The sequence below is a fragment of the Dermacentor andersoni genome, chromosome 1 (assembly GCF_023375885.2).
Source record: "Dermacentor andersoni chromosome 1, qqDerAnde1_hic_scaffold, whole genome shotgun sequence".
NCBI classification, from domain to species: Eukaryota; Metazoa; Arthropoda; class Arachnida; order Ixodida; family Ixodidae; genus Dermacentor; species Dermacentor andersoni.
Genome location: NC_092814.1, coordinates 4,957,820 through 4,969,965, shown reverse-complemented (window position 1 = coordinate 4,969,965; position 12,146 = coordinate 4,957,820). Strand labels below are relative to the sequence as shown.

Genomic DNA, 12,146 nt, shown 5'->3' with positions numbered 1-12,146 from the left:
CCCGGTCATTTAACAGTCGCTTTCTGCAGTGCCTCTTTCATGCGACAAGCGGAGGCACTTCGCGAAATGCATGAAGGAAGTTACGGTGGCCACATCGGCATCAGACGAGCTTTCAAGCCCTAAGATCGGAGCACCCTTGACCAAAACTCTATAAGGACGTGGAAAGGTATTTGAGTAAGAGTAACGTTTTTCAGAGGAAGAAGTTTACCTCGGAACCTTAGGGCTCACTCCAAGCAATACAATTCCGCAGCCCCTTCCATACATTTGGGATGGACATGCCCTTCAAGACTTCGTAATCGTGCGCCAATATAATCGTAGCCATTGACTACGTAACCAAATTCGTTGAGGCAAAACCGCTGTGGAAAAGTTCATGGAGAGATGGATCATTGTGAAGCAAGAATGCGCAGCCACGATAACAACGGATCACGGTACGGCAATCGAGATCGCGGTACTCACCACAGCATCATGTATTTGTATCGGGGAGGCGAGGGCCCGTCAAGCTGGAAATCTAGCTTTTTCTCTCTGCCTCCCACATCCTTGGGATGGAAAATAAAGGCATTATTATTATTATTATTATTATTATTATTATTATTATTATTATTATTATTATGCGGCAAACGGCTTAGGAGAAAGGGCTAATAAGACACTCAAGCGAATGATTGTCATGACTATCGCTGTGGGAGAAAAGTGGGCCAATGTAGTCTAACATGTAGTATTTTGTGACAACACCGAGTGCCAAGACACGGTTAGTCAAACTAGAGCACCATCTTTCTTTGTGCATGGCAGAGACGCAGTGATTAATGCAGCCGTGCCCGCATTACGGACAGTTAACACAACCACCCTTCCGGGTTACATGTCGAAACTAGCGAACTCGTGCGCACTCCCCAGGCGGTACGCCCTGAACAGTACCGGGCGCTGGGTTTGGGAGCGCCTGTGCCCATGATTTTTTGCCCCATTTGGGGTGGGTGCCAGCGGCGGGTTTCGAACTGCCCACCTAACGCAGCCGTGGCGGACGCCCTGCACACTAGGCCACGACTGCGGTATCCAGAGACCCAGTGCTACTAGTACACACGGTTTATAGCGGCCAAGAACTTGAAGAACTCCAAACATAATCATGTTACTGCGCGGTAGTGCACAGACGCTTTACTCAACCTCACAAGATAGCGAATAAACTATCTCGCGAACTATGAAATTGAACTTGTAGACGACATGGGAAGTGAGATTGTGAATCTAGACAAATTGAAAACATACCTAAGACCCGTTGCCAAACTGCATTCTGCAGACTAGTCAACAATACATAGCTTTGGTGTATATAAGCAATAAGTGTCAGTGTTTACATTGATTTGTGCGCGTGTGAAAGTGGGACAACGAATCTTGCCTTTTGTAAACAGGATTATATCTCTAAGTGAGCTCGACGCGCTTGCACAACATAATTTTAGGACGCTAAAAAGACAGACACAAAGGGCCTTTTCTGGTGCGTAATCCTTGCTCGGCGCTTCGCAGTCACCACGTTGCACGTCAGCGTGTTAATGCGGCCAAGAATGGCAGCATCACATTGAGCAAACAGGTGAAAGGAGCCCGCTGTAGTTGAAATATATCTCAATAAAACTTGTTCTTGGTACAAGCTGGCGCGATTTGGAAAACTTGATTTTGCAGCGCTAAACCAGGTGTATTCCGTTGAACCATTGTGTTAAGCGCCTGTATAATAGACAGTTGCGAACTTTAAAAAGCCAGGCATGTCGCGAACGAGAGCAGGCGAGGCTCTGCGCAAGAACGGCAAATAGGCGTAGCCGCTGCTACACAATACGGTCAAGTAAAACTCTTGGTTGTTGGTTCATGCTTGAATGAGTAAAAGCAAGGCGCAAAAGACCAGAACTGAAGAAGGCCACAAACGGCAGATCGAAACAATCGTTTGTGTCCTTCGGTCCTGGTCTTTTGCGCCTTGCCTTTACACCATAACATCACCACGGTGTCCACGTGTGTCGTATGCCGCCCCAGACAACCGACGGCCACAACGGGACGTCGCAGAATTCTATTGCAAATAGCGTTTAAACTAGTTACTTAAAGCAATTCTCATTAAATATGTGAATAATTATCCCTGAGTTACGAGCTCGTGTATTTTTTTTCACTTTTCATATTATTTGTACGCGCCATATGTTATGTCACTGCAAATGAAAATATTTATTTTGTTAAGTGGACCCGCAAATTGCCGCTGTGGCTATATGGTCCAATAATATTTTATGTGCGTGTAGCAAATGTTTCGGCGAAAATAAAGAAGGGAATGAATGAATATGCTCTCTTGTGTTACTAGGTGAGTAGCCCTCCGCTATTCCCGCATGACCTCCACTGTTATGTTGGGCGCGATGCCATTTTTTCTGAGCTTTTAGTCACACAGCCATGGAGAATTCTGATCACTGCAATTGTTCGTCTTTCCTTCTTCATTTAAATACCAATGACCTCCCGTTGAGTGTCCTACGAATGGCAGATTGCGTGGTATACCGACCAATAAACCCTGCAAATAAGGTGCAGCAACTGGTTAGTTGATATGTAGACCTTATTAGCTTTTTATTGCCTGTCCTCTCTCGTACCCTGAACGACCGCCCTGTAACCCTTAATTAATAACAAATTTATCATTAGTACTCTCTAGCGTGAAATTATTGGACCACAAACCAATTGCATGTTTAAAACCTGAATAAGCATGCGCTATGCCTGATCCGCACCAGTATATCCTCTCAAATGTCCTTGGATGCATTCATGCCCCATATATCTTCTACGAATTTCGCATCGAAAGTTGAACGCCCTATACTCGTCTCCAGATGCATATGAGATCCTCTTTCTTTAAGCCAGAACTTTTTTTTTTTTGAATCCCTGTGGGCGTGTGATGAAAACATCACGCCAATCCACTGCATCTTCAGTCTGCGAATGCAGTAATCTTCCACATGTTCAGACAACTGCTTTTCAACATTCACTTTTCCGGCATTCGGCCAGAGACTTATGTGGCCGCGATAGAACGTGGAGGCCAGCTAGGGGTTCGGACGGCAGCGGCTATGAAGACGGCTGCCTCAGGCATCGACACCTCGATTCATCAATGTGCTTCCCAATGCTTTGTGCATCATCGCCATTGGTGTCCAAGCGGCGCAGTGTCGGGAGCACTGCCACACGCCTCCGTTAGGCACCCAACCGAGAAATCGGCAAATACAACAAAAACAGTGCGGCAGCTGGCATTTACGTTACCCCGCTACAATAGCTTCTCGTTGCAGTTCCTGCGCTTGGGGTCCCGATGCATACGCACAGTTCCAAAAAAAAAAAAAAAGTTGCGGTCCAGCTTAAATAGTTGTTTACATCACTAATTACACTTTGTATTGTGAGAACGCCCCAGAAGTAGGGGCTGCCAAGTAGCACCATTGGTTCCGGAAAACTGCGCTGCCGGGAAATGATTCAACGTAGCTATTTGTGACGTAATAGTTCTGTGGAAACCCGCAAGGTGGAGAGCAGTAATTAATAAACGAAAAATGAGACATCCACCCAATCGTTGCAGTTGCTACAAAGGAAACCCATACGGATTCCTCGAAAGAAAACCCTCGCAGTTGAAGAAAAATTCCTTCTCATCTGTGACTCGAACCCGGGACCACCGCCTTGCCGGGGCAGCCGCTATACCATCTGAGCTAACCAGACGGCTAGCAGATGGTAAGGCGAAGTCGCACCTATGAACAACTGGAAGCAAAGGCAAGAGTGACGTAATATTTCTGCAGAAACCTGCAAGGTGGAGAGAAGTAATTCACAATTACTTCTCTCCACCTTGCAGGTTTCCGCAGAACTATTAGTCGATTACTTCACTCCACCTTGCGGGTTTCCGCAGAACTATTACGCGAAACTCTTGCCTTTGCTTCGAGTTATTGATAGCTAGGTTCTACTTCGCCTTGCCATCTCTTAGCCGCCTGATTATCTTAGATGGTAGAGCGGCTGCCCCGGAAAGGCGGTGGCCCCGGATTCGAGATCCGGACCAGGACGAATTTTTCTTCTCCTGCGAGGCTCTTCTTTCGAGGAATCCGTATTGGTTTCCTCTGTAGCAATTACTACGATTGCGTGGATATCTCATTTTTTCTTTATTAGCAATTTCTTAGACAAATCATGTTCAAATTCTCGAATTCTACAAGGCTATTTTCAGGTTTCGGTGCCTAAAGAAGCCTTCTTCTCAAAAGGACGATGGTTTGAGCTAGTTGATTTACGTAGTTGGCTAGTTCATCGTCATCATCAACATCAGCCTGGGTACGCCCACTGCAGGGCAAAGGCCTCTCCCATACTTCTCTAACTGCCCCGGTCATGTAGTAATCGTGGCCATGTTGTCCCTGTTGGCCATGTTGGCCAACAGGGAAAACATGGCCACAATTCCGAACTAACAAGCCATGTTGGCTAGTTAGTTCGTCTCAAAATATGTCTATTTAGATGAACACCTTTGCTGTACCGCACCTTCACAGTTTCCACAAGATAACCGCACTGCGCACGACCGAATCTGTACACTCCATGGATCCGTACTCACAAGCTTCCTTCCACGCATAGAATAATCGAGTAGTGCAGTGATGCATCTCTCTGTGTGTGTACTCCAGCCTCTTACAAGATGTATATGTTCGCAGTGCACAAATAGAGGACAAAAATCCATCCAGTGACAGACGCACCTGGTGTGTGTTCTATTTGTGTGGAAAAAGGCCGCCTATATGGATTACAGTTACCAACGCAAGCAAACTCTACTTACAAGACTTTATATAGCTTTCACGACTGTAATTTCAACCAGGCGTGCATAAGTTATGCTAACATTCCCCGCGTCGTTTCAACTAGATTTGGTGATGTTCGTTGCACGATGGTTACGCTTCGCAGCGGTTTCCTGGTCGCGCGAACTCCACGTTCCACAAGTGTCAGCAAGCCAGTGTTAGCGTTAATGTATTTATTAGTTCTTCATGAACACAATTTTATGCCCACTGAAAGTAGGTGCCAACATATTGTATAGCATTCCCACACAAGTGGCATTTTCGCCATCTCAGTAGGCGACTTTTCTTCGTGCAACATTTATCTGCATCAATTGGTGCAAAAACACGACTGCAATGAACTAAAAGTGTGCAGCACACATTTAATTCTTTCAAAATTAATGGCGGTCACATAGATCAGACACCACGAGGATTTGCTGCGACATAGTTACTTGCGCTAACAAGACTAACGGGGAAAAAAGTGGGACAGGACAGAGCGCAACTTTGCTGACAACTGTCGTAGATAAACACGTAAATGCTCCCTTTGTTTTCATAACACGCAAGTGCTCACACAGTTGGCCAGGCAGTTAGATAGGCATACAGTTGAGGCGTATTACATTTCAAAAGCTTCTGATGAATGTGTAAGCGCTCCATCACTGGCACTCACTGATAAAGAGGTGTTGCACCTTGACCTGATCAGCTTTGTAATGGCTCGCTGTGGGCGCCTATCGGGGTCGTTGCGCATTTAGTTTTTCTCCTACGAGGCACATTCGTTTATGCGTCTGTCTGCACATTAATTTGAGCATACGGTGGTTTCTTGCATTTCTTATGACTAAAGCTGTCAGTTGAAGTACTAGCGCTTTGTCTTATCCCACCTTTTTTTTCGTTAGTCTTGTTAGCGCTAGTAACTGTCGCAGCAAATGCATCAACACCAACTAGCCCTAGTTTCGGCGTTAATCACCATGAGGACTTTCTAGCATGAGGGTGCAAGACGCTATACATATTTGCACATCTAAGGCGTCCATAGAGAGGGGGACGAGGGGGGGGGGGGGCAGACTACTTAAAAATTAAACTAAATTGTGGAGTTTTGCGAGCCAAAAGCACGATCTGATTATGAGGCACGCCGTGTAGTGGCGAATTCCGGATTAATTTTGACCACCTGAGGTTCTTTGACGCGCACCTAAATCTAAGTACAAGGGTGATTTTTTGTATTTCGCACTCCTCGAAATGCGCCCGCCGTGGCCGGGATTTGATCCTGCGACCTCGTGCTTCGCAGCCCAACACCAAAGCCAGGAAGCAACCAGGACGGGTGGGTCAGACTAGCGAAACTTACGTTCTTTACAATGAGTAGTGCTTGACGAACATTAGCCTCTTGTAAACTAGAACAGTAACCGACACGACAAAGAAGCCTTGTATGGGGCCAAATAGGCCAGAAGTTACTTATTTCAAGTTACACAGCACTTTCGCTTTATATGGAAAAACAGAAAAGTATTCGTTTCTGAATAAAAAAATATAAATAAAATCAGAAATGTGAAAGGAATAAAGTACGGCACATAATACAACGCGTCGGCAATTACATCTGGCAAAAATTCAATACTTGAGTTCACATCAGAGACCACATTTTTAGCATGTAAGCGCTACGTATTAACAAGAAACGCAATGGAAAAATCGATGGAGTTGATTGCATTCAGAATGAAGTCGGCAAACGTTCTACAGCTCGGGCACGCTGATTGCGTGTGAGCATGCGCCACGAACTCTTGCTCACAGTCATACGCCTTTTTAAAGTCCTTGGCTATATATACAATGTCGTCGTTGTAATCCGTACAGTCAACATGCTGCCGACTTTGAGCGTCGTGTGGCCCTGATCCGAGCCATTTTTTTTATTAGGCGACGATGGGAAACGAGAGGACATCAAGGCTCGCTCACGCACTGACAGGCAACGAGAGCCTTCAACGTCAGAGAATTGCTTGGTTGCCTCGAGCGAATCAGTCTCAGGCGCAGCCATTCATGTCGCCTACGTAACAGAATCGCACAAGCAAAGCTGGAGCGCGCCGTTAGAGTGACAACGAAGTCGAATTTGCTTGTTTTGAAGGATTGAAATGTGACACCGGAGAGGCAGTGCGAATGACCTGAGAAACCAGCCAATGACAACCAATTCTTACAAGCGTGGTGTGTTCGACGCTGGGGATGTCGTGTCCATTACTGGCAAGCACAGTCGTCCTGAACAATTGGGCGATGTATGGCATACACATGATCCAGGTCAATGCGGGCCATTCAGTAACAAACGTGCCCCACTGAACTTACCTGTCTTGTGTTTAAATTTTGCACACGTTCGTCAATACAAAAACTAAGGACTCTTTTCTGCAGCCTACCAATACGCAAGGTGGACGCATAATTGGTCATCGACGCCAGAGTAGCAAGACAGCTACACAGTTTTCCTTCGTAGTTTCGTGTTCGAGTCCTTTTCTGAAGTTGCACTGCATCACCGTGCTTTGTGTAACATTTGCATGCTCACTCCATGGTATAACATGTCTACGCCGGTGCACAACATTAAAATAATTCTCTCCAAATTAATAAATACTTGCACCATATTTCATGAGCTTAAAACATACGACGACGGTTGAAAGGTGTTTCACTCGCGTCATCTAGCGCACATATTTGAAAATAGAAAAAAATAGTAAACCTTCAGATTCATAAATATTCATGCAAAAGACTAAAATTTGCGATTGTGGATGCATCTCCTCAAAAAAAAATATCATCTTAAGGTGTATCGTTACGGCGTTCAGATTCCCGCACGCAGGGAAACTGCCAGAAAAACAGAAAACAAACGCGGACCCGGAACAATGTTTCGTGCCAATTTCACTGTGTGGGTGCCATCTCAGCAACACCACCTCATAATCACGCCATCCCGACTAGCTGTCGTCGAAGCAATTGAACTGGAAGCAGTCTATAAAGCATGACCAGACCAGCAGCATTCGCAAAGAAATCCATGGCCCAGCCAACATGTCACCATAGCAAGTGTCCGACCCCTGTTGTGTGTCTCCTATTGAAAAACTAATATTCCTAGACTGAGAGAATACTGATAAACACTGCGCCTCAAAATTCAGAGCATTTGAGTTATGGAAGATCAGTCCTGACAAGGCTCCAATTAAGTCAGAATTCGACGTGGGGCTCGGCGCAACGGCTGTAGTTCATCAACAAAAGTGCCCAAATTCAGCGAATGTGCCGATCGGTGATTAGCAGGTCAGCAGAGGATACTGACTCAGCACAGCGAACACATATATCAGTGATACTCGAGTACGTGACTACAAATATAGGAAAACACAAGAACGTTGCTACACTTTGGCATCAGCGTACTTTCTAAGAACCGACAATTAAAACTTTGCATTAGGGGCATGTTCAAGATCGCCTGGTGGTCAAAATTAATCTGGAGTCCCCCAATACGACGTTCCTCAAAAACAAATCCTGGTTTTGACATGTGAAACACCAGAATTTAGTTCAATAATGAAAACTTTGGTTCCGAACATCTTAGACAAAACGGCACAGCATTTGTTTCTTACAACGGTGCCTTTTTTTTTTGGGGGGGGGGACCGTTACTTTAACATTTAAATAAAGCACCGCGGCTTATAACGTGGAGGTTACGAACTACACGGTCATGGCGTTTTTGCTTATAGTGCCACTTTACAACTTCATGTCCCACATTATAACGCAATATTTTAAACAGGAGCGCATTGAGTACCCTTTGGCAGCGGCAGAAAAAGAAATGTGTCAATGGCGACTTGAGTATGTGAATATTATTGGTGTTTAGGAAATGGACTCGTCTAGAGATGCAGTCCCAGCACAATTATTCTGTCTGCGCAGCAACGTTCAAGGAGCAGTCATCATCACGGCACAGGTGGAATGTCAAGGCGGCATTCATGCTCAACTGGACGCCGCAGTGGAGCATGGCTTGCCGCCGGGTCCGAACAGTTTATTGATCCTAACCAGCAGGCGAAGCGCAAGCTCTCGGCGCGGAAAGGTTGCACTCCGCCTAGTCCCGGAGGCACTTACTCTCGGCCACGTCCAGCGTGGACCGGTAGGTGCAGTCGAAGGGCCGGCTACGGCTACGCGTCATGAAGCAGCAAGAAGCTCCCTTACATGAGCAGAAGATGGCCTGCAGTGTCTCCTTGAAGGCCTGGCGGAACTCTCTGTTGAAGTACGCGTAGATGACCGGGTTGAGCGACGAGTTGAGGTATCCGATCCAGAAGAGCAGGTCCACCACCAGGTCCGGGCAGGGGCAGGCGTCGCCGCACATGGTCACCGACACGTACCACAGGAAGAAGGGCAGCCAGCAGAGGATGAACGCGCCCATGATGATGCCCAGAGTCTTGGCGGCCTTGTGCTCGCGCTTCATCTTGTTGATGGTACGCTTGGTGGGCGTCGACTGGCCGCTCTCCGGGTCGTCGCCGTGCGAGTTGCGGTGCGGAGGGGCGTGCACGTTGGGCAGGTCGGTCGAGTTTCGGCACAGCATGCCAGCGGGCCCCATCTGTGACTTGCAGAGCATCTTCTCCTGGCGCGTCGCCTCCACGTAGATGCGCCAGTAGGTGAATAACATGATGCAGCAAGGAATCCAGAAGGATACGCTACTCGACACGATCGCGTACGGCTTGTTCACCACGAATATGCACTCGTCCGGGTGGTCCAGCTTGTAGACCAGATGCTCCTCTGTTGTGTACCAGCCCATGAAGATGGGGATGAACGAAATGAGGCCCGAGCTAATCCAGGCGCAAGCGAGCATGATGGCCACCGTGCGGCCTGTGATTTTGGTCGGGTACTCCAGTGGCTTGATGATCGCATAGTAGCGATCCACGCTGATGCAGCACAGGTGCATAATAGAAGCCGTGCTGAACAGCACGTCACACGAGTTCCAGAAGTCGCACACTGTCTGGTTGAAGAGCCAGCGGCCCGAGATGGTGACGGACGCGTTGAAGGTCATCGCGAACAGCGCCACCAGCGTATCCGCCAGCGCCAGCGACACGATGAAGTAGTTCGTAGTGATGCGCAGCTTGTGGTGCCGGATCACCGAGGTTACCACGAGTAGGTTTCCAAACACAGCCGACGAAATTATGGTGACCAACGCGAGCGTCTTGAGCACCAGTTTGAGCACACTCTCCCAGGACTCGTCGTCGCCGGCTTCCTCGTCCGTCAGATTTCCCAGGCTCGCGTTGGGCGCCGCCGCCACGGTCATGCTGCCGCCCTGCCTCCCCGAGCCTCTGGCCGCGTCGGCCGCCGCCGTCGCCGCGAAAGCCTCAGGCGGCGCCATCTCGCGCCACCCGCACCAAGCCCCCCATCGATCCTCCTCGACCGCGCGCCGTAATAGGACGCCCCCGCCGCCGCTGCAGCGGCCTCATTAGTGCGCTAAAAGCGCGTCTCGGCGGCTTCGGGGCGGCGCTCGAAGAACGCCACGGCCATTTCTGCAGCTATTGCAGCGCGTGCCACCATTGTCATTCAACAAAAGGAAAGCACTTGAATAAAGCCGCAGTATACAGATTCCACGACTGCGCGGTTCAAGCCGGACCTGCAATTTTCTATCTTTAACGCACCTTCCTGTCAAGGAGAGTGTCTCACGCTGCAAAGCAATTCGCTAACTTAAAGACGTACAAGTTGACAGATATTGTTTGTATTTAAGCCCCAAAAAGGTGCAAACTCGGAGTGTACACAATAAGTACAGTTTACACGCATCTTTGTCACGCAATGATAATCGTGTTCTACACTGCTTGTGTTTCCTTTCTTGAACTTTGCTCCCCAGATATATGCAGGTCACAAATGGGACGTGCGCTACCAGCGTGACAATATATTATCTACGCGGAAGTATCGAGAGCGCAGTTTGCAAGAAAGGAAACGCAAGGAAGATAGCTGAGAAATATTGTTGTGGGGCAGAGATGTGCCCCTAATGGTGTGAATTGTTCCGACGACCGTGGAATCGAATTAAGAACATCTTCATTGCAAGTTACAAACATAAAACTGCAACCTCCAACTGCATTAGCTTTATTACTAACTTGCCCGAATAAGACTCGATTTTGCCTCCTGTCCTTGTGGAGTATTTTTGGGAGAGATCAGAGCAGCATGTGATCCTTCTTCTCTCCCTCTCAGCTAAGAACAGCTACTTCCGGTAAATCTGTGGGTCCGTGCCCAATGAATCGCGCCGCGCCCTCCAGCAGCGGACCGACCAATTTCTTTCGTGAGATTCTCGCCCCGCGTCTCTTGACGAAAGCCGAACGCTGCACTTGGGGAATTGACACTCGGTCGCCCACGGCAACTTGTCTTCCCGATTATGTCCCCTTAGAAAATTATTCCCAGAGTAACGCATGCTCAAGTGCAAAAAACGTGCAACTAACAGTGGCTACATATAACTTCTGCAACGTTTGCTTGATTTTAACCCGCTAAAACATTTCTCCCGACATGTATGCTTCATAAAAAAATGCGAATTTCCGCGTTTGTAGGGAAACATTCCGCAGTTGCAGCTGGGCTCAAATAACACTGCTGCCGAGTTTCTGTTGACGCCCTCTGCTTTGTTAACTGCTTCCCAAAATTACGCATTTCGTCCCTAGTTTGAAGCGTCGGGTATTTGATATGAAGATAATGGAGACTTTCAGCTGTTTTTCAGCACACAAAGAATAAAGGACCAGTATTTACACCTTTCTCAGTGCTACACGTTCAACTCGTGTTCAGTAGCAGTTATGATGGCTCTGTTTTGCAAACCTCACACAGCTGCTCAGCCCAACTTTTTTAACAAGGTATGCTTTCGAGACCGTACGACTGCTGCCTGCAGGAATGCCAAGCCTCAACAATTAGACGTCTCTGAGACACACAGGACATATCATTTTTCATAGAATTTTTATTTATTTATTTATTTATTTATTTATTTATTTATTTATTTATTTCCAATACCTACAGCGCCCTTTTGGGGTATTAGTGTAGGGGGAAATATTAGCATCGAGATAAAAAATGTCAATACATGAAGCGCGGATTTATAACGTCATTTGGAATTTGGAATCGACAAACCAAAAAGCATATAAATGCACAATGTAAATGTCACATACATAGGATATGGCAAACTAAGAGCGGCAAAATGAGACTGAAGTTCATGCAAGAAATCACTAGGCTCAAGGACACTATGGAGGTGTCATCTGCCTTAGGAACATTTTTAAAGACGGAGAGCGTTATAGAGCGATGGTGTGTAGTACCAGCTGAGTTCCAAGAAAAATATATTAAATCATAATCCGAAATTCTTGGCTGTACCGAAACATCCGCATCGTGAACAATCTCGCGGATAAACAATACCTCAAGAATCGTATATGATCATGATCGTATAGTTTATCCACGAATGATTGGTCGGCATCAGGTGATCGATATGCGGCATAA

General features: G+C 47.1%; 1 protein-coding gene across 1 annotated transcript in view; it reads right to left on the bottom strand.

Moving 5' to 3' along the window:
• The window catches only part of LOC126544748 (octopamine receptor beta-2R-like), a 505,579-nt gene extending 495,567 nt beyond the window's left edge, over positions 1 to 10,012 (bottom strand). Inside the window, exon 1 of the mRNA XM_050192214.3 lies at positions 8,880 to 10,012. Within this exon, the coding sequence (XP_050048171.1) occupies positions 8,880 to 9,969 (1,090 nt within the window). The 5' untranslated portion in view covers positions 9,970 to 10,012. The remainder of the gene's footprint in view (positions 1 to 8,879) is intronic.
• Between the last annotated feature and the right edge of the window lie 2,134 nt (positions 10,013 to 12,146).